Below are 22,513 nucleotides of genomic sequence, written 5' to 3'. Positions count from 1 at the left end.
TAAAAGAGATGGGCTACATTTGAGTGGATCTGGTATGAGTCAGTTAGAAAAAAACTGTTGCTGCAAGAGAGAGAATGACTAAATTGAATGTAAGCTCTGAGGAAGCATGAGGTGTTGTGGAAGAGCAGGAGAGTAAAGCAGGCAAGTTTTGTGTGAATTGAGAGGCGAGTGGTACAAGTGGAGAAGAGAATAAGAGAGAAGGAATGCAGATTGGACAGGGGAATACTGTGCCAAAAAGTGTAGATGATGGTTTCAGAAGTTAGTGTTTGAAGTGTGCAAAAAAGGATTAAGACAGTCAAGGATGTGGGAGTGATGTTTGTCTGGAGAAGGTGTATTATCAGTGATGACAGACAGAAGTGGAGAATGTAGAGGGGGGGGGGATCATGTCCGAGAAGTAGGGTTAGTGGAACTTGTTATAGAAACAGAAATTAGCTACCGTTTATGTTTACAAATGCTAGCAGTATCCGAAATAAGGGGGTATGAAACTGTAGCATTGATAGAATTCATTTGCCCAAAAATTGTTTGTATAAGAGACATAGTTGAACGAGGATGACATTCTGACAGGAATAGTAATGGAAGGATATGTAGTCTTTCACGAAGACAAAGCTTAAAGGTGGGGAAGAGTGCTATTAATGATAGCAGAGGAGTTGTGCTCATCTAGGGTGGAGATGCCAAGAGAAAACACTGACAGTTGTTTTGAAGCAGTATGGTGTGAGGTGGACAGGATGAAATGTTTAGTAATATGGATGTGGTAATGTGAAAGGTAGTTAGAAGGAAATGTTTATTTACACAAATTAGTCTGGCTAATAAGAAAAGGGTGATCATTATGGGAAATTTTAAGTATGATAATATAGACTGGGATGAAGAGACAGCATCAGAAACCAAAGAGAATGAATTTCTTGAATTTTTGAGGAACCTTAAGCAGTAACAGAGGTCACACATGGATCAAGGGTCTTGGATTTCATTATCTCATCAGAAGATATTGTTGTAAATGAAGTATCACATCGTCCTCCAGTTGGTGAAAGTGATCACTGAAGTGGTGATCAGCCATATCAGGACTTTTGTGAGAAAAAGTTATATGTGGAACTATAAGGTAGGTGATTATGGCAAACTCAGGAGGTAGCTTGCAGCAATATCATAGAATGAGGAATTGCATAAGAAGGAAATCAGTGCTGATTAGTCTCTACTCAAGAATTATCTGGCAGAGGCAATGACTGAGTGTATTCCAAAGGAGATTAAATAAGGTAAGTGTAAAATGGATGACTGAAGAGGTGAATGTGCAATCTAGAAGAAAAAGGCATTGTAGAGGTGGCACAAGATGAGTGGAGATAATCAGTTACTTGAGTACAAAGAGCAAGCAAAGAAAGTGACTCATTTGGTAAGGATAGCAAAAGTGCAGTATGAGCAGCAGTTAGCAAATGATGCTAAAAGAAACCTAGGAAATTTTTTCAATATGTGGCCAGTAAAAGAAAGAATGCTTATCAGAGTATGATAAACACTGAGGAGGATATAGTAGAGATGTTAAATGAGCAGTTCATTAAAGTATTCCATCCTTGTGATTGTAACATAATGCAGAACTTGAGAGCAGTGGGAATGGGCGTGTGTGTGTGGGGGGGGAACACTGATGGTTAGTGAGCAGTAAGTATACGAGGAATTGAGTAAACTTGATGTCAACAAGGCCATATCACTGTGTATCTTGACGGAATGTTCTAGGGAGTTAACGTCTTTAACTTACATTTTCAACATGAGTCTTAGACTAGCCCAGGTCCCAAAGGAATGGAAAAATGGCAAAATTGTTCTGCTTCATAAAGGGGTTGATAAGACCAATCTGCTTGTCTGGAGTTGTGATCAAGGTGTTGGAGAAGCTAGTGAGGACAAGGATTCAGAACTAGGTGGACGGTAGTAGAATTCTCCTTAATGGACAGCATGGGCTTGCTAATAGGAAGATCATGTTTTAGCATTCTGCTTACTTTTGCAAAATTTAAATATACTACTGCATAAGTATTATAACAAGGTCATGAATATATTGGACAAGGGGAATACTTATGCAGCAGTATATTTAAATTTTGCAAAAACTTTCAATAAATTACTATGTGACAAACTAGTAGTTAAATTGGAAGAGATGGGGGTTGGATAGTTGATTAGTGCATTGGATTAGAGATTGTCTGTCTGATAGGTATCAACAGGTTGTGTATGAGGAGTGATATTCCTCTTCTAGTGGTTGTTCCCAGGGCCTGTTTTGCGACCATTATTTAATTTGTATGTAAATGGCATTGGAAAGGGCTTAGATAAGGAGGTAATGCATTGGTACACTGATATACATTGTTTTCAGATGATGCAAAGTTGGGGAGAGTTATGAGAAGTAGACCAGATCTTGTAGCTTTGTAAGAGGACTTATTTAGACTGTCTCAATAGGCAGGTGTGTGGGATGTCATTTTAATGTTACAAAGTGTAAGGTTAAAAATTTTAAACAATGGGATGCAGAGTACAGGGTTGGTGGGGATATTTTGGAGGTGATGAAGGATTTAAGTGTTGTGGTGAATAGAGACTTGAAATTTTGTGGACAATTTTGCTAAAATTGTGAGGACAACACAGCAGATTATAGGAATCATGCAGAGAACACTGATGTGTAGAAGTAAGGATGTTTTTGATTCCACTTTACAAGGTTTTGATCAGGTCGCAGATTACTGTGCACAGATTTGGTTGCTAGGTTTTCAAAATGATGAGATGTTAGTCAATCGTCTCTGGACCCTCTCTAAATTTGTTTCTGGAATATGCAGGACTGTCTTAAGGCATAAGCACACTGGGCAGTTGCCCAGGGTCTGCTATACTGGATTGCAAGCACAGATCCATCAACTGAATGAGTTTGCCATCTATGACCCCTGTACAGGACACAGCCTGAACTTGGCCAGAGTAAAAGCGGCAGAATGTTGTCTACAGATTGTAAAATTCTTTGACTTTGTTTGGTGTCTGTGTTCGTTTTTTTCAGCTTCTACATATCAATGGAATGTTCTAACATCATCATTAGGAAAAGATCACGTTGTGTTAAAGCATCTGTCTAACACAAGATGGTCGTACATTTTGATGCTGTCCATGCTCTGCATGGAGCTTTGTTTGCAAGAATTGTCAGAAATATCCTTTCCACATTCTCCATTTTCTTGCTCAATACTTTTGCCTCTTGCCTGGTGTTCACTTCCTGGTCAGTGTCAGCTGACCAGGAAATGAATGCAAGGCAAGAGGCAAAAGTATTGAGCAAGAAAATGGAGAACGTGGAAACAATATTTCTGACAATGCTTTGGAATGACATTCTCAAAAGAGTGAAACAGGACCATACTTGTTTTGTCAAAAGATGTGGACATGCTTGTTGCCATGAATCATTTCGAGTCTCTAAAAACGTATCTTCAGGAAATTAGAGATAAATTTAGTGAATATGAACTGAAGGCCAGGAGTAGATGTCCAGATTCGGATTATAGCGATGTGAAGAAACAGGAACGAAAGTGAAGTATACGTCTTACTGGATATGATGAATCAGAAGAAGAGATACGTCTAAACAAAAGTGAAAAGTTCAAGGTGGAAGCATTCCTCCCTGTTCTGGACTCTTTCTCTCTCTGAACTCTGGCCTGACAAAATGTGCAGAAGCTTATTCATGGATTGGAAATCTGTTTTCCTTCAGTCAATTAAAAAAAGTTGGTTCTAATGAGCTAAACAAAGTGTGAACATCTGGAAAAGGTGTATCACAAAGACCTTGATTATGAAGACCTAAATGAATGCAAGCATCTCAAATGCTGCATGGTTCTTAATAAACTGTGAGACTCTCCCTGTGTTGTATAGAAAAATAATTTTGGAGAACTTGAAATCTGTGTTTGCCAATGTTGAAATGGCACTCAGAGTGTTGGTCACCATCACGTGCATCATGATGGTGACCATCATGTTGACCAACAGTACAGGGGAACGTTCATTTTCAAAACTGAAACTTTCAAAGAATCAGCTTTGCAGCACACGGAGCAGCAGTGTTTGAACTGGCTTTCACTCATGTGCATGGAAAATGACATCCTGAAGACCATTGACTTTAAGCCAATTATAAATCAGTTCTCTGCAAAGAAAGTTTGCAAAAGTTTGTGTTAATTAATCCTCATTTTACAGCATTTTTTTTTTTTATGTTTAAATATTGATTTTGTTCAAACTACCAATAAATCAATAGGCTTAATTTTATTGACTGTTCGCATTTTTATTCCCGTAGGTGGGTGTTATGGCCCCTCAGTGCATTGCTTTGCCCAGGGCATATAATACTGTTAAGACCGGTACTGGGAATATGAGGACAGATTGAGAGGAATGAAAATTATGGAGCCTAGTGGATAGAAGGAAGATGGGAGACATAATCTAGACATATAAGTGGGTAAGGGATAATTACCAGACTAATGTAGATCTAATTTTTCATAGAATAATCTGGAGACAGGAGAACAAAAGGCCATCCCTGGAAGCTGTATAAGGTGAGTGTGAGGAGTAGGTTTTTTGCATGGAGAGTGGTGAGTAAAGGGACAGTGAATGCATTTAAGTCGAGGTACGATAAGCTGTGCATGTTTGAGTGGGACTTCCCACGATGAGTCTCTTGACTCCATAGAGGTATTATTATTATTCATGACACCTCCAAGGAGTCTGAAGACTCATTGCTGGAGGACACCTACTATACAACTGTCTCCACCACTACACCGAACCTCTACTACCAATCAAGGTCATTTACTGCCCATGACAACTAGTATTTTTTGTCTGTAAATTGCATGTGTTCTGAAGGGCTGATTTGTCTTTATGCGGGATGAAAAACCCAAGTTTCTGGGAGAAAAAACCCTGCTACCTCCGTATGAGATCGGATAACTCGCCTTCAATTGAAAAAGTCCACATAAAGATTCCTCCTGTCACGACGAGAATCGAACTTGTCCTGTCAGGTGTCTTCTCCCTCCAGGAGATTGACTACCATGTGTCTCCACCATGTCCTATTCTGTGCCTCTCTGCTGCATTCCTCATATGAGAGATAGGTCCAGTCTTCTATATTTTTCATCCACTCCAGTCTTTGTCTACCTCTTTCTCTTTCCCTCAACAGTTCCTTCGAGAAGTGTCCTTTGTAGGCATTTGTCTCAGAATATGTCCAAAATATCTGAATTTTCTTTTTAATTTCTTTCATCAGGCTCCTGTTGACAACCGCCATCTCTAGTACCTCTTCATTTGTCTTTTTTTCTTTCCATGATATTCTCATAATTCTCCGCAACATCCACATTTCAAAGGCCTCCAGTTTTTTCACACTCAGATTCCAGAGTGTCCATGTCTCTAATCCATATAATAATGTTGACCATATGTAGCATTTGGAGATTCTTAGTCTTGTTTTCAGATTTAATTCTCTAGATGTTAGTAGATTTTTCATACTGTTGAAAGTCAACCTTGCGATTTCAATCCTTTTTCTAATTTCGTCTTCTGTCCTGCCATTCTCTGTGATCAAGTGTCCGAGGTATATGTATTTTTTGCACCTGTTCTAATTTATTTCCTTTTATATTGATGCATATTTTGGATATTTTCTTTTCTCTTGAAATTATCATGGTTTTTTTGTCTTTTTAAAGTTGAAACTGAGCTCATACTGTTCGCTATACTTGAGGGTTTCATCTATAAGAGTTTGAGGTCATATTTGTTTTCAGCTAGAAGAACAGTATCATCTGCATATCTTAGGTTATTAATATTTCTGCCCCCTACAGTGATTCCTTTGAGGTTACTAATTTTATTAAATATTTCTTCTGTGTATAGGTTAAAGAGAATCGGAGAAAAGACACAGCCTTGTCTCACACCTTTCTGAACTTGGAATTCTTCTGAGGTCTCTCTATTTATTCTCAAAGATGCAGTCTGTTCCCAGTAAATATTAGTTAATAGCCTAATGTCTTTTCCATCCATGCCTATTTTTGAAAGGATTTCAATTAATTGTTCATGTTGGACATTGTTGAATGCCTTTTTGTAATCTATAAAGCAGAGGTACACATCTTTTTGTTTTTCTAGATATCTTTCTATGATGGTTCTGACATTGAAAATACCTTCTCTTGTACCTACATTTTCCTTGAAGCCACTTTATGTATCATTTATTTCTGTGTTTATTTTTCTTTTATTTCTTTCAAGAATAACGTATAGGAGGACTTTTGATACTTGACTGAGGCTGATTGTCCTGAACTCTTCACATCTTGTAGCTTTTGTTTTTTTGGGAATTGGAATGAAAATTGAGTCATTAATATCTTTGGATAGAAATCCAGTCTCATATATTTTATTGCATAATTTTGTTAGAAATTTTAGTCCTCCTTCATCGAGACCCCTCAACCATTCTGCCAAGATGTTATCTATTCCTGTAGCTTTATGTGGTTTTAGTTTTCTGATGGCATTTTCAACTTCACAGAGTAAACAAAACAAAGTAATGATATTCCTGTTCAGGAATATCATTTCTTTGTTGTTCATATAATTTCCTTGTGTATTCAATCCATCTTTCCATGATTTCTTTTTTATCCATTAGAATATGGTCTCTTGAGTCTCTAATAACACTTGCATGGTTTGCTGTATTTGTCTCCTGGTTGTCATTTCTCTGATCTTTTCATGCATTTCTCTGCTTCTGTGTTTTTTATCAAGGTTTTCTATACATTTATATTTAATCCATTCCTCTTTGGCTTTCCTGCATTCTTTATTTCTTTATTCATGCTTTTATATTCAGGTTTGTTCTGGAACTTTTTTCTTTGTTCCATCAACGTCAGTATTTTTTCATTCATCCAAGGTTTATTCCTTTTCCTTTTTAATTGTGGGAGTGTATTTTTGGCTGCTTCATTGATGCTATTCTTGAATGTTTGCCAGTTCATGTTAATTTCATCAATTGGCATTCTATTTTCTCTGTGAGTTGTGGTGTCAGACTCGTTAAGGGATTTTGTGAATTCTTTTATAAAGCAGTCTTTAACTTCTTGGTTAAGTGAGTCTGAATTATAAGTTTCTCTTATGAATGGTTGACTTGGTATCTTAAGTTTTATTTTGATTTTTGCAATCACTGGGTTGTGGCCCGATCCTATGTCTGCTCCAGGATATGTTTGTGTTATTGCATTTCAGAATCTTTTGCTTATTATTGTATAGTCAATTTGGTTTCTATAGATTTTGCAAGAGTTCTTTTGTTGTTGATCCGTTTTTTGATGTCTTCCATTCTTCTTCTTCCCACAAGTCTAGGCTTTTCTTTTCTGCAAGTGTTTTTATAGTAGATTTCGAGCCTGTGTAGCTCACCATGGCGCTTGGCCGCACGAAGGAAGACTTGGTTTAGAGTCTAGTCAGCGACTAGAAGAAATTTTTCTAAGCCTTTTTTCAACCGGTTCCTGAGTTAGTCGATCTCTGGCACGGGCAAGCGGGTTTTCCTCCCGGAAACTCGGGTTTTTCGTCCCGTAAACTCAAGAAAATCGACCATAGAACCCATATTATTTCAGACATTAAATATATTGTGTTAGGGTTAGCGACCACAAGATGGCAGCACATTTGAGCCGTCTCTCTTCACTGTGTACCGCTTAATTAGTGATAGCCTTGGACCATCTATCTCTGATTGGTACCAGTGGAGACTGAACTGCCCACTCAGTCTCCAAAAGTTAGATAGGGCTAAATGGCCTCGCCTACTTCCTTATACGGGAATAAAAAGCTGATTTTTTTTTTAGATGTCCCAAGGGCTTGTCCAGCTATTATAGTCTTCTGGGAGGATGTTTAAACAGTGTGTTGGCAATTATTAGGTCATTGGTTTCACAGAATTGAATTAATCTTTCATTTCTGATTCCAAGCTCGTGGTTTTCCATGGAAAATGAGATTTTTTCTGAGCCCACTTTTGCATTTAGGTTGGCCATCAGTATAATAACATCATCTGACTTAGCACTGGAGATTGCGGTTGGGATGTCTTCATAAAATTGTTCCAACTCTTCGTCTGGGTGATCTTGGGTTGATGCATATGCTTGGATAATATACAGGTTGAATGGTTGTGCAGTTATTTTGGCTGTTATGATTCTGTCATTTATGGGCCAATATCCCTGTAGAGATTTTGCAGTTCTATTACTTAGGACAAGTGCTACTCCATTAAGGTGTAAGTCACTGCCAGAGTAGATTATAGTGTGATTTTTTTTTTTTTTTTTTCTTATTATTATGCCTGTATCTGTCCACTTCACTGATACCTGCAATATCGGCCTTCATCACTTCTGATTCCTAGAGTAGGTTATCTAATTTACTTGCCTCGTAGAGTGTTCTGACGTTCCATGTTACTATTTTCAAGAGATTGCTCCTGGTTTTCAGACAACGGGTATCTGAGAATATCCTCCCTGGAGGGTTTGGGATATTATCTTCATACACTACCTTTAGTAGTTCTTGTCTTACAATTCCCAGTTTCAAGCTCTTCTTCCCTGTAGCTATAAGAGCTGATGGTTGCAGGGGTCTCAACCACATCTCTAACTTCATATTGTGACATGGTTGACAATGGATAAATACGTGGTGAGGCTCCGATCTCTTCCACGACGGCTGGCCACAAGTCCCTTAGATATCAGGAGTGTGCCCTTGATGTGCCGCACGTCTTGCTGTCATGCCATTGATCAGTCAGTGTTGATTCTTCTGCCATCTTGGCCATTCTAGACTTCGTGCACATAAGGGGTGACATTCCCTGTTTACAGCATTCTATATTGCTGATACCCTCACTTAGTTTAGTCTGCCAGCCGAGACGGTTTACCGGGGTGTGGCCGCTGGTGTGCACTACCAACTTCTTGGAGCCATAAGTGAGAGTTGAGTGTATGTGAGGACCAGAGCCCAACATCCTGATCCTGAGATCAGCGGCTAACATCGATACTAAGGTGCTACCTCTCCATACATTCCGAACTTAGGCTTATTCCAATCGAAGGGCGCAATGTACCGTCATTCTTCCAATTGCGCTATGGAGGCATGTATAATAGTCTGTTGATAATTATAATAATAATTTGTTAAATTTGCAATAATCAAATGGTATTTGTTTATTTTAATAATTGACTGGTGAAATAAATCCAACAGTTTTGATTTTATTGCAATTGTTTGTCATCACCAAGCAGATAGTTGTATCTGCGGTTTCATTGTGACATATTCTAGTTTGAGGATCTATTCTGTGTGTGTGTGTGTGTGTGTGTGTGTGTGTGTGTGTGTGTGTGTGTGTGTGTGTGTGTGTGTGTGTGTGTGTGTGTGTGTGTGTGTGTGTGTGTGTGTGTTAAAGATACCAAGCTATTTTAAACTTGGTTTTACTCCATTTCCCAAGTAAGCAAACAGACAAACAAGTCAAGTTTGCACCTGCAAGTGTTGCAAAGCTAGACTTGCAACACTTGCAGGTGCAAACTTGACTTCTTTGTCTGTTTGGTTACTTGAGAAATGGAATAAAACCAGGTTGAAAATAGTTTGGTATCTTTAACATTTATTATACCCAAGGTAAAATACTTTCTGTATGTATGTGTATGTATATATTTTTCATGCAATCTGTCTACTCTCTCACATATATAAAATTATGACCAGGATAATTATTATTATTATTATTACCACAGGCTACTCCAGGAGTCCTTAGACTCATCGAGGGAGGCCCTAAACATCATGTTCACACAGCTGTTCAACATTCTCACAGTATCTATCATACCTTGCCTTGAACTCGCTCACTGTCATAGCACCCACAACAGACTCTGGCAGCTTATTCCACTCATTTACCACTCTAAAAGTAAAGAACCCAGCTCTAACACCCCTGCTAACCACGCTCTTGCCCAGCTTCCATGGGTGTCCCCTAGTTCTCCCACCACCAGTCCTGATCTCAAAAATATCATCTGAATTAATCCTATAGAATCCTTTTAGCAATTTGAATGTCTCAATCATATCTCCCCTTTTTCGCCTATCAACTAGTTTCTGCAACCCACAAATCTTCAACCTGTTCTCATATGGTTCATTCCATAGACCTGCTATCATCTTAGTCACTCGCCTCTGGATCCTCTCAACAAATAATATTGAACATAATTCAACCTACTCTCGAAGACAACTCCAGCAGAGAGCAAGTGGGATTCAGAAGAGGCTTCGAATCCACAGTGGATCATATCCAGATCATTTTGCAATTAACAGATAATTTCAGTAAATACCGAATCCCTCTGTTTCCTCTTTATTGATTTCAAAAAAGCATTTGATACCATTGAACATAATGCAGTCATCCATGTCTTACTGGGAATAAATGTGGATCCTACTTACATCCATGATAAAAGAAATGAACAAAAATCTGACTGCACAAATAACCTTATTTGATCAACCCATAAATATAGGTATAAAGAGAAGGCTCTTCCAAGGCAATGTGATCTCCCAAACCTTTTCTAGCACTTTAGAATATATTCTGAGAAAAATAGACCTAAATGGAGGAATAAATATAGATGCCAAAAAATTACAAATACTTGTTTGCCAATGATCTATTACTAACATCCCAAAAGACCTAGAATAAATGGGCAAAAAAATATACAAAAACAGCAGTGAGATAGGCTTAGAAATGAATCTAATAAAAACAAAATGGATTGAAAACATCACAAGTGACAGCAACCTATGCATTAATGACATTCCTATAGAACAGGTTAACTCTTACAATTACTTAGGACAAACAATAAAAATTAATAACGATTTATCTGAAGAGCTAGTAAAACGAAAGAAAGCTGCATGGTTATCATTCAACAGACTAAAAGACTCTCTTACTGATCCAAATCTTTGACATCTCTGCAAAGGCAAAACTATTTGATAGTGACATTCTTCCATCACTCACATACAGATCAGATAGATTAAACAAGACAAGAGACTCTCAGGATAATTCAGCATGCAATAGAATGTAGGATTTGTAATATCAGCAAAATGGAACATTTTGGTAATGTTCCCTGGCCTATAATAGCATCCTGTCAGATTTACTAACCTGTTTATTTTAACTTCACACCACACAAATTCAAAATCTGTGCATGCACTATCAACTTCCAGTTTTTGCAGACACAATTCCTCTGCAATCAACAGCATTCCCCATCCTCTTTTCACATTTCTATCCTTTCAGAAAATTATATATCCTTATAGTTCTATTCCTGATATCACATCCTCCCTGGACAACCAAGTTTCACTTATTCCGATATTCTATAGCTTTGAAAAGAGTTTTTATCTAATCACTTCTTTCAGTTTGAAAACCAACTTTCTTGCTGCATCTTCAAGTTTCTTTGGTTCTTTTCCATATTGCATAAGATTATACAGTATATTCACAGTATAGTTGAAATTTATTTATATCTGTTAGTTTCATATGCTCCGTAGCCTGCTTCCTCCAGATACAAATAACCAAAAATTGCATTTCAAAGATCTTAAGTATATGGAATATTGACAGAATATCATTTAAAAGGAATGAGATGAAAGGTGTACTAAAGGTTCTTAGTTTTGTTCTAAAGGTGCTTAGTTTTGTTTTATCTTGGTTGATTTTGAGTTTAAGTTCATCTGACTATTTTTCTAATCCTCTCATGGATTGTTTAGAATCTCTTCTGATTCCTTAATTTTACCACTAATGTGCCAGATGGATATATCGTCTGCATAGCATGCTACTTTTCTGTCTTCTGTAAGATAAGGATAAATATTATTTACGTATAAAAGGAACAGTAAGGGACTGAGTACTAGAGATTGCTGTCCTTTCATAGATGCGTTATATATATATAATTAATTGTATATTTGGCAACAAACCACACTGCTTTAAATCGCATATAATAACTACATCCATGGATATATCCATGTTCTTTGCTCTCTGGATATTGCTGCATTGATTCTAACATAATTGCAATTCTAACATTTAGCATCCTTGTTAATAAGGCTAATATATATATATATATCGGAAAGACAATATACGACCTATTTTGTAAGAGGAAATCTCTAGTTGTTGAGTATTCAAGCTCGATTCTTGTTGCACTGTCCAAGTAAACAAATCAATTTCCTTTATACTCCATGGAGATGACGGTATAATAAAAATAAAATCTAATGCTTCATTGAACTTCTGGATGTAGTTATTATGTGTGGTTTAAAGCATTGCGGTTTGTTGCCAAATATATAATTAATTTATATATGTACATATATTTAATTGGTTGATTGCATATGTACATATATTTAATTGATAGATTGCTGTCCTTTCAGAGATGTATTCTCTAGTACATATTAGCTGCAGTGGACCAAGAATTAGATAATCTGGGAATCCTCTTCAAATCAAATATGGTATTTTTTCTTTTGCCAGGTGATGAAAATCATCAACCACCTAAAGACATTCATGCCATATTGGGATTCAAACCCACACCTTTGTTATGATGCTATATGCTCTGCCACCCATGTTGATTAAACTTGATATTCAAAATGTAGCTGAAAGATATTCAAAATGTAGCTGAAAATATAAGCATGAAAATACTTATATTTTCATGTGCTAATCTGTATTATTCAACTACATATTTCGTTGTAATTTTTAATATCTTTAAATGAGTGTGCAAAATTAAGCCACTTAATTAAAATGAATCTGACTTTAATTCTCAGCCAAATTTCAGGCTTAAGAAGAAATGACTACATTTGGATGGAAGCGTAAAATAGGAGAGAAGATTTCCAAAAATGTATCGGAAGGATTCATTGCAAATACTTTAGATGATGAAAATAATGTCAAAAGTTTTGATGATATAGAGTATCTTGAAAGTCTTAAACGCAGAAAACTAAACTCATCAGAAGATAGTATTAGACTTAAAAACGAGGGATCTGTACTTGCAGAAAATGAGCGGTAAGTATATTTAAATTGTGGCTTTAATAACTGATTTCTTTTCCCCTGTTAAATACAGTATGTATTTAATGAGAAATTCACAAATATATCCATGCACTATTCAGCTAGAGAATGGTAAACTTTGTTACTTATTATTTTAAAAAAAAATAAATAAAAATGTCCTGTGTATATATTGTGAGAAAGACTAGACCAAGTGGAACATGTCAGTATCATTCTCATTACTTTTTTTTTTGCATTAACAGAAATGTGTGACTGCTCTATAAAGTATATATTTCCTTAAGTGATTCCATTTTATATTCACTATTATAGTTTCTTTTCAGATTTAGGACAGTTAAATACTAAATATTAAACAAAAAATGAAAAGATTTCATTTATTTAAAATTGTTATTATTATTATCCAGGCCTCAATGGAGTCAAAAGACTCATTGTGAAAGGTCATTTTTAGGAAACACAAAGTTTTTCATACCACTCCTTGAACCCATTGACCATGCCCACCTCCAACCACTCTCTCAGGCAATGCATTCCAAGGTTCAACGACCCTCCACAAAGAAACCACTCCTCACCCTCTTGCGCACAGCCTCCTTTTGTAACTTCCAGGGATGGCCCCTTGTCATCGCTCCTTTCCACCGTTCCACCAAGTGAAAGAACTCTCCAATGTCTACCCTGTAACTGCCTCTCAACAGTTTAAAAGTTTCGATCATATCACCTCTCCTATTCACCAAACTCTGCAGTCCACATTCCCTCAGTCGATCCTCATAACTCATTATACAGTCCTGAAACCATCTTTGTTATCTGTCTCTGTAACCTTTCCAGTCAACTTATCCTCTTCAAATCGTGGGGACCAAATCTGAGAACAGTAGTCTAAGTGTGGTCTGATCAGGGCCTTATACAATGGAATGATAACTCTTTTATCTCTGAAGGTCAGCATCCTTCTTAGTATTGCAGCAATCCTCTGAGTTACCCTCACCACCTTTGCAATATGCTCCCTAAATTTCAGTTTTCTATCAATCATCAACCCCAGATTTCTTGTCTCCTCTACCTCCTCCAATCAAGTATGCATCCTCCATTGATAGATCCCAAACCTGAAGACTTTACATTTTGCTGCATTGAACCCCATTCATTTGGCTATCTGTCTAGTTTATTCAAATCATCTTGCAGGGCTCTCACATCTGCACTATTACTGAAAATACATGTAAATATAGTGTTGTAAATACATGAAAGAAAGAAAAAAAAGTAACTCTTTTATTATAATATATCACCCACCTTTGGACATGTAACATTGAAAGATTCGAAGAAATTTTTGTTGTTGCACTTGACATTTCCAAATAATTTTGATAGGGTTTAGCTTCAAGGAGTTCTTAGCAAATTGCCATTTTATGGTCTGCTTGTACCTTTTTTTTAACTGGGTTGCTAGTTTTCTCTGACTATTCATTGCATCTAATGGTGGAATGTGTTCTTTCTGCAGATTTTCTTATTAATGCACTTGTTCTTCAGGGCTGTGTTATCTAACCAACCCTCTTTCTCATGATACATAATTAATACACTCTCTTGCTGACCCAAACCCTATCCACAGTTTTACTGATGATAGCACTCTCCATTCCTCCTATATGAATAACAACAGATCTTTAGTATATATATTAAAATTGACATGAAATTATATTCTTGTTTTAATCCTTTACCAAAGTATGCAAACAAACTTTGCTTATAGAAGTATTTTTGTAACTAGTCTTGTATATAGAAGGTGTCGACTTTCATCAGTTTCCTCAATATCACATAATGCAATATGGGATTATCGGATACTGCATTATGCATCATGAGATACTGTGACAACTGATGTGAACTTGACAGCCTCTGTGTGCGAGTAGTAGACTAGTCATGAAGATATTTCACGTGCAAATTTTGTTTGCATAATATGGGTAAAGGATTAAAACAAGGTTTTTTTTTAAATATAATTTATAACTCAGCCGTAAAACTTTTACAGATATCTTTGATCCAGAGTATTTTTTAATAATATTGTGATACGCCGTTTTACTAACTTGTATATAGGAAATATATAATTTAAGCATTAATTTAACCTTAGTATCTTTCTGGGTCTGACTTGCATTGATAACAGTTAATAATGTTCATCTTTGGGCTTGCTTGCTTCTTGGGAGGTAGAGAGGGCTCTGCTTGGTAGTAGGTTTTTGCCTGTCACTGAGTGGAACCACTGCTGAGTTTCCTGTCCTGGAGTGATTGAAGTCAGTAGTGATGAGTTTAGTAGTGATCCTTTAGAGTCACTCAGTGAAATTTAGAGTAATCTTGTAGATCACTCAGAGTTTTTGGAGAGGTATCCCCCACACTTTTACATACCTCAAAGGTCAAAACCGGTCTAGGTAGAGACCCTTCTCATAAAGAATAGCAATATATACATCCAAAAGGAAGTTGTACTTTACATTATGCATTTTTGAAGCAGTTGATGTGAATTCTGCAGCCTCTGTATACTGGTAGACTAGTTGTAAGATATCTTCAACACAAGAGCTTTGTTTGCATGTACTTAGTTAAAGGATTGAAAGAAGAATGTCATTTCTTTTAATATTTAATAGGGATTATCTGAAGCTTTGAAATTTGGTCGAAGCATATTAAATTAAATTTCATATACAAATATTTCCAAAAAAATACTCATTAAAAATTGATAGTTTTATCAACATAAGAAGCCTGAATGGCAGAAAAATGAAACTAGCAGAAGAATTGGAAAAGTACTGGATCGACATAATGCAGGTGACTGAAACAAAAAAGACAAAAATGATGATCTTTCTAAGCAATAAATACAAAATGTTATATTCAGGAAAAGGAGTAGCTATAGCATTCAACACTAAATACTAGGCTGATCTTCTTGAATGGCAGGCAATATCAAGTATTGCCTGCCATTCAAGAAGATTATATGAAATTATATGAAACATCAATAATGGGGAACTGGACAATGAGACTTATTTGTGCCTATGGTTCCATAGAAGGTGCTACTAAGATAGAACTGGATGAATTTTTTGAGGCTTTAACAATAGCAACTGAGAAAGCAAAGCTAATAATAATGGCAAATACCTGTTGGATCTCAGGACATGGACTGGTTATTACAGACAAAATGTTCCAATATAAAAATGTTGTTAATAGTGATGTTTTCTCACTGGTGCAGGACAGTAGAATGTACAGAAGATTTGAAATTGGAAGTGATCACCATTTAGTCTTGAGCAGGATAAAATTGAATTTCATATTGAAAAGAACAACATGTAAGAAAGTTTTAAAGTGAATAAAAGTTGAGCAGCTCTCAGATGTGAACTGTAAACTAAAATACACAAACATTATTCAAGAAATAATGAAAGAGTTTGAGAACTGAACCAAACCTTCGAGATTCAGTGGCAAACCCTGAAGAAACAAATACAATATAATTAATATTAGTTATGAGGCTAGTAAAGATTGTAAGTTGCAGAGCTTAGTTAATTAGCTGTGGAGAGGTGATGTGATAGAGATGTTCCGATATTTGTGTGGATTTTACCAGATTAATATGGAAAGGATTACTCAGAAAGTAGGAGAGTAAGGGTGCAAAAGTGAAGCAAAACAACAAAAAAGCCATTACTTGAATTTGTGTAAGATTGTGATGAGTATCTAGAAAGTGGAATTGGGAGAGAGAGAGAGAGAGAGAGAGACATAGCAAAATCGAAAGATATCTCTGAAAAATGTTATTGGCGAGAAGTATGCCAGGCTAGAAGATGCTGTGTGAATGAGTTTGTTACATTATGACTCAATATTAGAGGTTGAATTTGACCTCTTTTAAATCCATGCAGATTGTTAATGATAATGTATCTAGAGGTTCTAAATTTTAAGAATTCTGATTTTAATTTTGTTTGCTTTTATGTAGATTTTTTTTTTTTTTGGGCTTTAGAGGTTTTAAACATTTGTTAAAATTTAATATAGTTAGTAATAACTATGGCATTTTAAGATAAATATATAATGACTGTTGATAAGTTTAAAATCCCCTGTTTGAAGTTTTTCCACTTGGTTATACTGTTAATAATTGGTGGATTTTTATATTGAGGATATTCATATTTATCTTAATATTTAATCCTACCATAGAGATGATCTCTGTTTCTAACAATTATTTTTTTTTATTCAGAGTGTACCTATATTTTATTATGTGCACAAGGGTTCACTCCAGTTGGTGCAATGATCTTAACTCTTTCTTTCAGAATCCAATTAATCACTGACTCAAGACCAAACACAAAATAAACACATTTAATAAAACTAAAACGATATATATATACACTTCAAACAATATTACGTAACTATAACTACAAATTAATTGGATCCAAGGCCTTTTTAAATAAACTTACACTTAAGACTAAACACTTTGTTTTCAAAATGCAAAATGTTCATAGCCAGTTTCTCTCTTTCTGTCAAGGCCCTTTTCAGAAGATATGACTCTATTCTTCATTTTTACAGGATCCTTTCTCATCACTTATGTAACACACATTAATTCTTCCTGACTTAATTCTGTCTCTTTTCTTCAGTAGAAATAATAGTCAGATCTGGCGTCCTTAATACAGATGAAACTTCCTAATCAGAGTTTTCTCGAACATTCCTTTAGAACGTAGATAGCAATTTCTTCTTTTATTCACTAATGCTTATTGACGGTCTTAACTCTTCCACTTTAAAAAACACAGTTCTAAGATTCCCTTTTCGGAATCTACTATCAATCTTTCAATTAGTGTTTCCTCCAATATTCCATTTAAAACGCATATAGCAATATTTTCTTTTATTTATCCACAATAAAACTTAATAGTTCCACGATTCCATTTTCGGAATATACTATTAATTTTTCTCCGACTGTCACATAAAAAAACTTAAGTTCCTCCGAACCTAAATATCTGCCGGCCTGTGTTCTAAATTCCTTCCGAATGCTCTCTTGTTTACAGCCGTTACTCAGATACCGGACGCTTTCTTGTTAGCTGTCAATCACTCATCAAACTTCTCGGCGAACATGTGCACTCCTTGGCAAGCGAGAAACTAAGTACTGTATAATGGCTGACACGTTGTCTCTGTTAGCGACAAGAGAATGTCCTCATAAAACACAACTTAATATTTCAAACCATAATAAATTTGTTTAAAGTAACACAACTAATCAAATCCGGTAAGTACATTAAATTTTTAACTGTTGTACATATCACTTTTAACAAAACAATTTCCATAACAGGCACATCGCAAGTGCCGACAATGCGTGTTATGAAAACAAAACTAATAAATATACTAACATAAACAATACGTAAAAATATTCAGAATTTTAATTATGATTATTTTTACAATACTATAAATTAAAGATACCAAGAAATTATATGCTTGCTTTAATCCTTTATCCAAGTATAAGCAAACAAGTTTGCGCCTGAACTATTTTCAGGACTGGGGCAACTCGTGTAGAGAAGCTTATGACTTCACATCACTTGCCTTAGTATCCCATAATGCAAGGCACATATCCTTATGGGTATGTATAATGCTATCATTATACATAGCCAAATGCCAAAAGCATATACAGGGCATACCCCAGTCAGATGACCATCATGTAATTTCATTGTATAACAATCATCGCTTTTTTTTTCCTCATAATGTTTGAATAATTTTAAGCAGCGATATACATACATGTAACTGACGTAAATAAAGTCCTTATTTGTATCAATTATGATTGGGATACCAGTGGTGTGAGGTAAGTTTAGCTTGTGACCTATCTCAGTGTCTGATACACCATTACTAAATTTAATAATTTAGTTATATTTAATCAGTATCTAATAGTTTACTAGTCTTCATTTTTTCACTGGAAGAAACAGTACTCTTGCCAGAAATTGACTAACTTGAGAACTAGTTGATGAGGGTCTTAGAAAAAAGTTCCTCTAGCAGTTGACTAAAATCAGACTTATAAAGTCTTTCTTTGGCTGGCTTAGTGTTATGGATGTATACCATTTCATTGATACTTACTTGCAATGTGTTTTATATGTATTTCATTAAAATTGAAAATAAAAATTATCAGCATATTATTTTCTTTATTTATTTCTTTGAAATAAACCTGTATTTATTTTTAATGAAGGGTGTCATGTGGAAAAATTAATGTCAAAATTATGTCATGTCATGACATGTCATGTCATGACAAAATTCTCTACAAGGCTTCGATAAAAAAAAAATAATAAAATAAAATAAACCAGATAACCATTCCTTACATTAAAGGGACATCAGATAAAATAAACAGAATACTACAAAAATACAACATCAAAGCCACCTTTAAACCTGCCTGCAAAATTAAAAAGCTTACTCAACTCACCCAAAGACCCACTCCTGCCGCTGGCCAACCCTGGAGTATACCGTATTTATTGCACCTGTAATATACCATGTATAGGGGAAACAGGACGCACAATTCCCATCAGACAAAAGGAACATAAATGACACATTATCTTCAGCATAATAACTATGGCGAAGCTGGCCTTTCTGATCATGCCCTGAACACTTTACATAGAATTGACTTCAAAAGCACCAGTCGTTTTACATCACACCAAACCATGGTATGAATGCAAATTTAAGGAAGCCTGTGAGATTCTTATCAACCACCCCAATCTGAACAATGATGGTCTAAAAATCCCAAGCATATGGAAGGCACATATTCTACCCACAGAACCTTTCTCTCTAAGAGTTAACTATTAACAGGACTGTAGATAATCTAGAATCCTAAATCTAAAATAACAATTGTAATGTTCAAAATAGGACATCATTGTTACTGAAAGAAGACTATAAGAAAGAATGTTTTTTTCATGTTATCTTAAATAGAATTTCGCTTTGATGTAGTTTCTAAATAATTAATTTGTATTTTTTTTTTCACTAGAGGTCATGCCAGTAGAATAACTGGTGATCAAATCATTGTTTCTTTAGCTTACTGTGTGTAATGTAACTCAGCTTGTCCTTGTATATTTGTATATACTCTAGATGATGATCTTAATAGGAAGATCGAAACATCAGAAAATTAAAAGTTATTTATAACACGGTTGTAAAGTCCATTTCTAAAATGAATGCTGATCACCGTGCGACACTAAAAGAAAGGACTAAAAGAAATTAAACTTTTTACCTTTCAGCTTTACTGTTGCATTAGGATTAGCCACTTCCTGTTAATGAACTGCAGCTGTTCTGTATAAATTAATACTATCCCTTTCAACTTTTGACACCATTTACCTCCCTTCTGGCTGAAGTGGATGAAATACTTAGACTTGGGATTTTCATGGATCAAACCATTATTGGCATTCTGCCTTTCATCATGTAATTACCCTCATTCACCATTAATCCCTTAACAGCGGTTGTAGAGCAATTACCAGATTAACTGTAACCGAGTCGCCTTTTATGTTCACTTGACTTAAAGTGTGCTCTGTTACTTGGCATTTCCTGCATTGCCTTTCAATATCTGAACTTTTTATGGCACAATTTATTTTCTGTTCCCAAAGATAAATGCACATTTCACATGCTTGAAAATGAATAAATAATCAATTCCGAAATTATCGCAGATCAGCCATTGCAATGAATTTATTTAGTAGTAGTAAACTTTCTGTGTTTTATTCATCAGATCAATGCAATGGAACAAGACCGTTTATGTTCTTTGAGTTTACTGACAATATTACAGAAAGTATTTTTGCACAATTTTCAAATTCATCATCATCAAATTCCTGCATGTACCCTCAAGGGGTGTACAGGATATGATAGTACTACATGGAAAAAATTACATCATTACTAACTTCCTATCTACAGTTTTCCTCCAAATCAGTCTGTTACTTGTCAAGACTCCAAAATTATCAGATCTTATATTTCTATTGTCTAAGGCACTTTGTACCATATCAATCCACCTATATCTTGGTCTTCCTCTGGGTCGTTTTTGCTGCCAACCTGGCAGAGAACACTTGTTTTGCTAATCTTTCATTGCCCATTCTTTTTAAGTGACCATACCACCTGAGATTAGCTCTGCTAACGCATTCCTGGATGCTGACAATGTCAAGTTCTTTCCTAATATCCTCGTTTTTAATATGATATTGCCATTGATGCCATCTGTTCCCATCTATAATCTTTCTCAGGATTCTCATCTGTGGTCTCTAGTCTTTGGTCAAGTGTTTTACTTCTGACCCAGCTCTCAGATCCATAAGTTAAAACTGGTTTGAACACTCTCTTGTATACAGCTAATTTAGTGTTCCAACTAATTTCTCTTATTCCATATGAATTTATTCAATTGACTTCCCACCATACCAGCTTTGCTGATTCTGTTGTCTATTTCTATATTTAATTTACCATCTTCACTAAAAAGCGTGCCTAAGTAGCTGAAATGTTTTACTTGTTCCACAGGTTCTCCATTCACAACAGTTGACATTTTCAATGATTCTGCCTATTTTCATTGTCTTTGTCTTTTTATTGCTGACCTTCATACCATATCTATTACAACAGTTATTCAATTTAGTCAGAGAATCTTGCAGACTTGTAGCGGATTTATTTAGAAGAATAACATTATCCACATAAAGCAAAGAGCTAACATTAACATCTCCAATTTTGATATCATGTTTAATACCACTTTCCTTCATAATGTGATCCATATAGATAATGAATAACAGAGGGGATAATCTACATCCTTGTCTCACACCAGATTTAACATTGAACCATCTTCCTGTACTTCAATTTTAATTGCCGACTTACAACTCAAAATAAAGAATAATTATTGTTTGATATAATGCCCCATTGACACCATATAACTGTAGCGTATTGAAAAGCTTCTCTCTCTCTTGGCACCTTGTCATATGCCTTTTCCAAATCAACAAAACTTAAATACAGATCTTTGTTATATTCCCATGCTTTCTCGACTATTTGTCGTAAAGTGAAGATCTGATCCTGACAGCCTCTATTTGGCCTGAATCCAGCTTGTTCTTCACCAAGCTTTTCTTCCACAATTCTTCTCAAGTATACTTACATAGATCTTGCAGGAACACTCAGTAGGGAAATACCTCTGTAATTCTCACATTCAGTTTTATTTTCCTTTTTATATATGGGTACTATTAGAGTTCTACTCTAATCATCGAGAATTCGTCCCTCTATCCAGGCTTTCTGAACTATACAGTGCAGCCACTGTAAGACTCTTATACCACCGTACATCAGCATTTCTGGTCGAATATCATCTACTCCTGCTGCCTTTCCACATTTCAATCCTTTGATGGCTTTTTCTACTTCGAGTATGGATATGTATTCCTGACTCCATGCCTGGTCAGTGTTCTTTACCACAGTGCTGTCATCACTGCTTGTTTCATTTAGCAGTTTTTCAAAGTAATTACCCCATACTTCAAGGATATCTTTTTCTTCTGTTTTCATGTCACCTTTATCATCTCCAACTCCTTTTACAGCACTCTTCTCTCCATTCCTAAGCTTCTTCAACAACCTCCAGAATATTTTGCCACCTTCTTGATATTTATTTTCGATATTCTTGCCAAAGTCCTCCCGTGACTTTTGTTTAGCTAGTTTTACAGTGTTTAGCTTTCTTACGTTTCTCTCTGTATTCTCTAAGAGCACAATCTGACTTATTTGCCAGGAACTTTTGATATGCTTTCTTCTTTTCCTTCACTGCCTCTTTAACTTCCTGTGTCCACCATGGAGTTC

General features: G+C 35.7%; 1 protein-coding gene across 5 annotated transcripts in view; it reads left to right on the top strand.

The window, feature by feature from the left end:
- Window positions 1–22,513, top strand: part of LOC150108767 (tetratricopeptide repeat protein 33-like) — a 110,129-nt gene that overhangs the window by 8,607 nt on the left and 79,009 nt on the right. For 2 of the 5 annotated variants that reach the window (XR_016550681.1, XM_090416231.1), the window contains exons 2-3: window positions 4,241–4,396; window positions 12,606–12,829. Coding sequence is in view for 4 of the 5 variants with exons in the window: in XM_090416231.1 (XP_090272357.1) it covers window positions 12,618–12,829 (212 nt within the window). In the remaining variant the exon portion in view is untranslated. Of the gene's footprint in view, window positions 1–4,240; window positions 4,491–12,605; window positions 12,830–22,513 lie in introns of those variants that run through there. The other 3 variants (XM_090416232.1, XM_090416234.1, XM_090416233.1) reach the window with 2 other exon arrangements.

The sequence above is a fragment of the Typopeltis vanoorti genome, chromosome 3 (assembly GCF_054136105.1).
Source record: "Typopeltis vanoorti isolate ZY-2024b chromosome 3, IOZ_Tvanoo_1.0, whole genome shotgun sequence".
Classification (NCBI taxonomy): Eukaryota; Metazoa; Arthropoda; class Arachnida; order Uropygi; family Thelyphonidae; genus Typopeltis; species Typopeltis vanoorti.
This window is presented reverse-complemented; position numbering and strand designations above follow the sequence as displayed.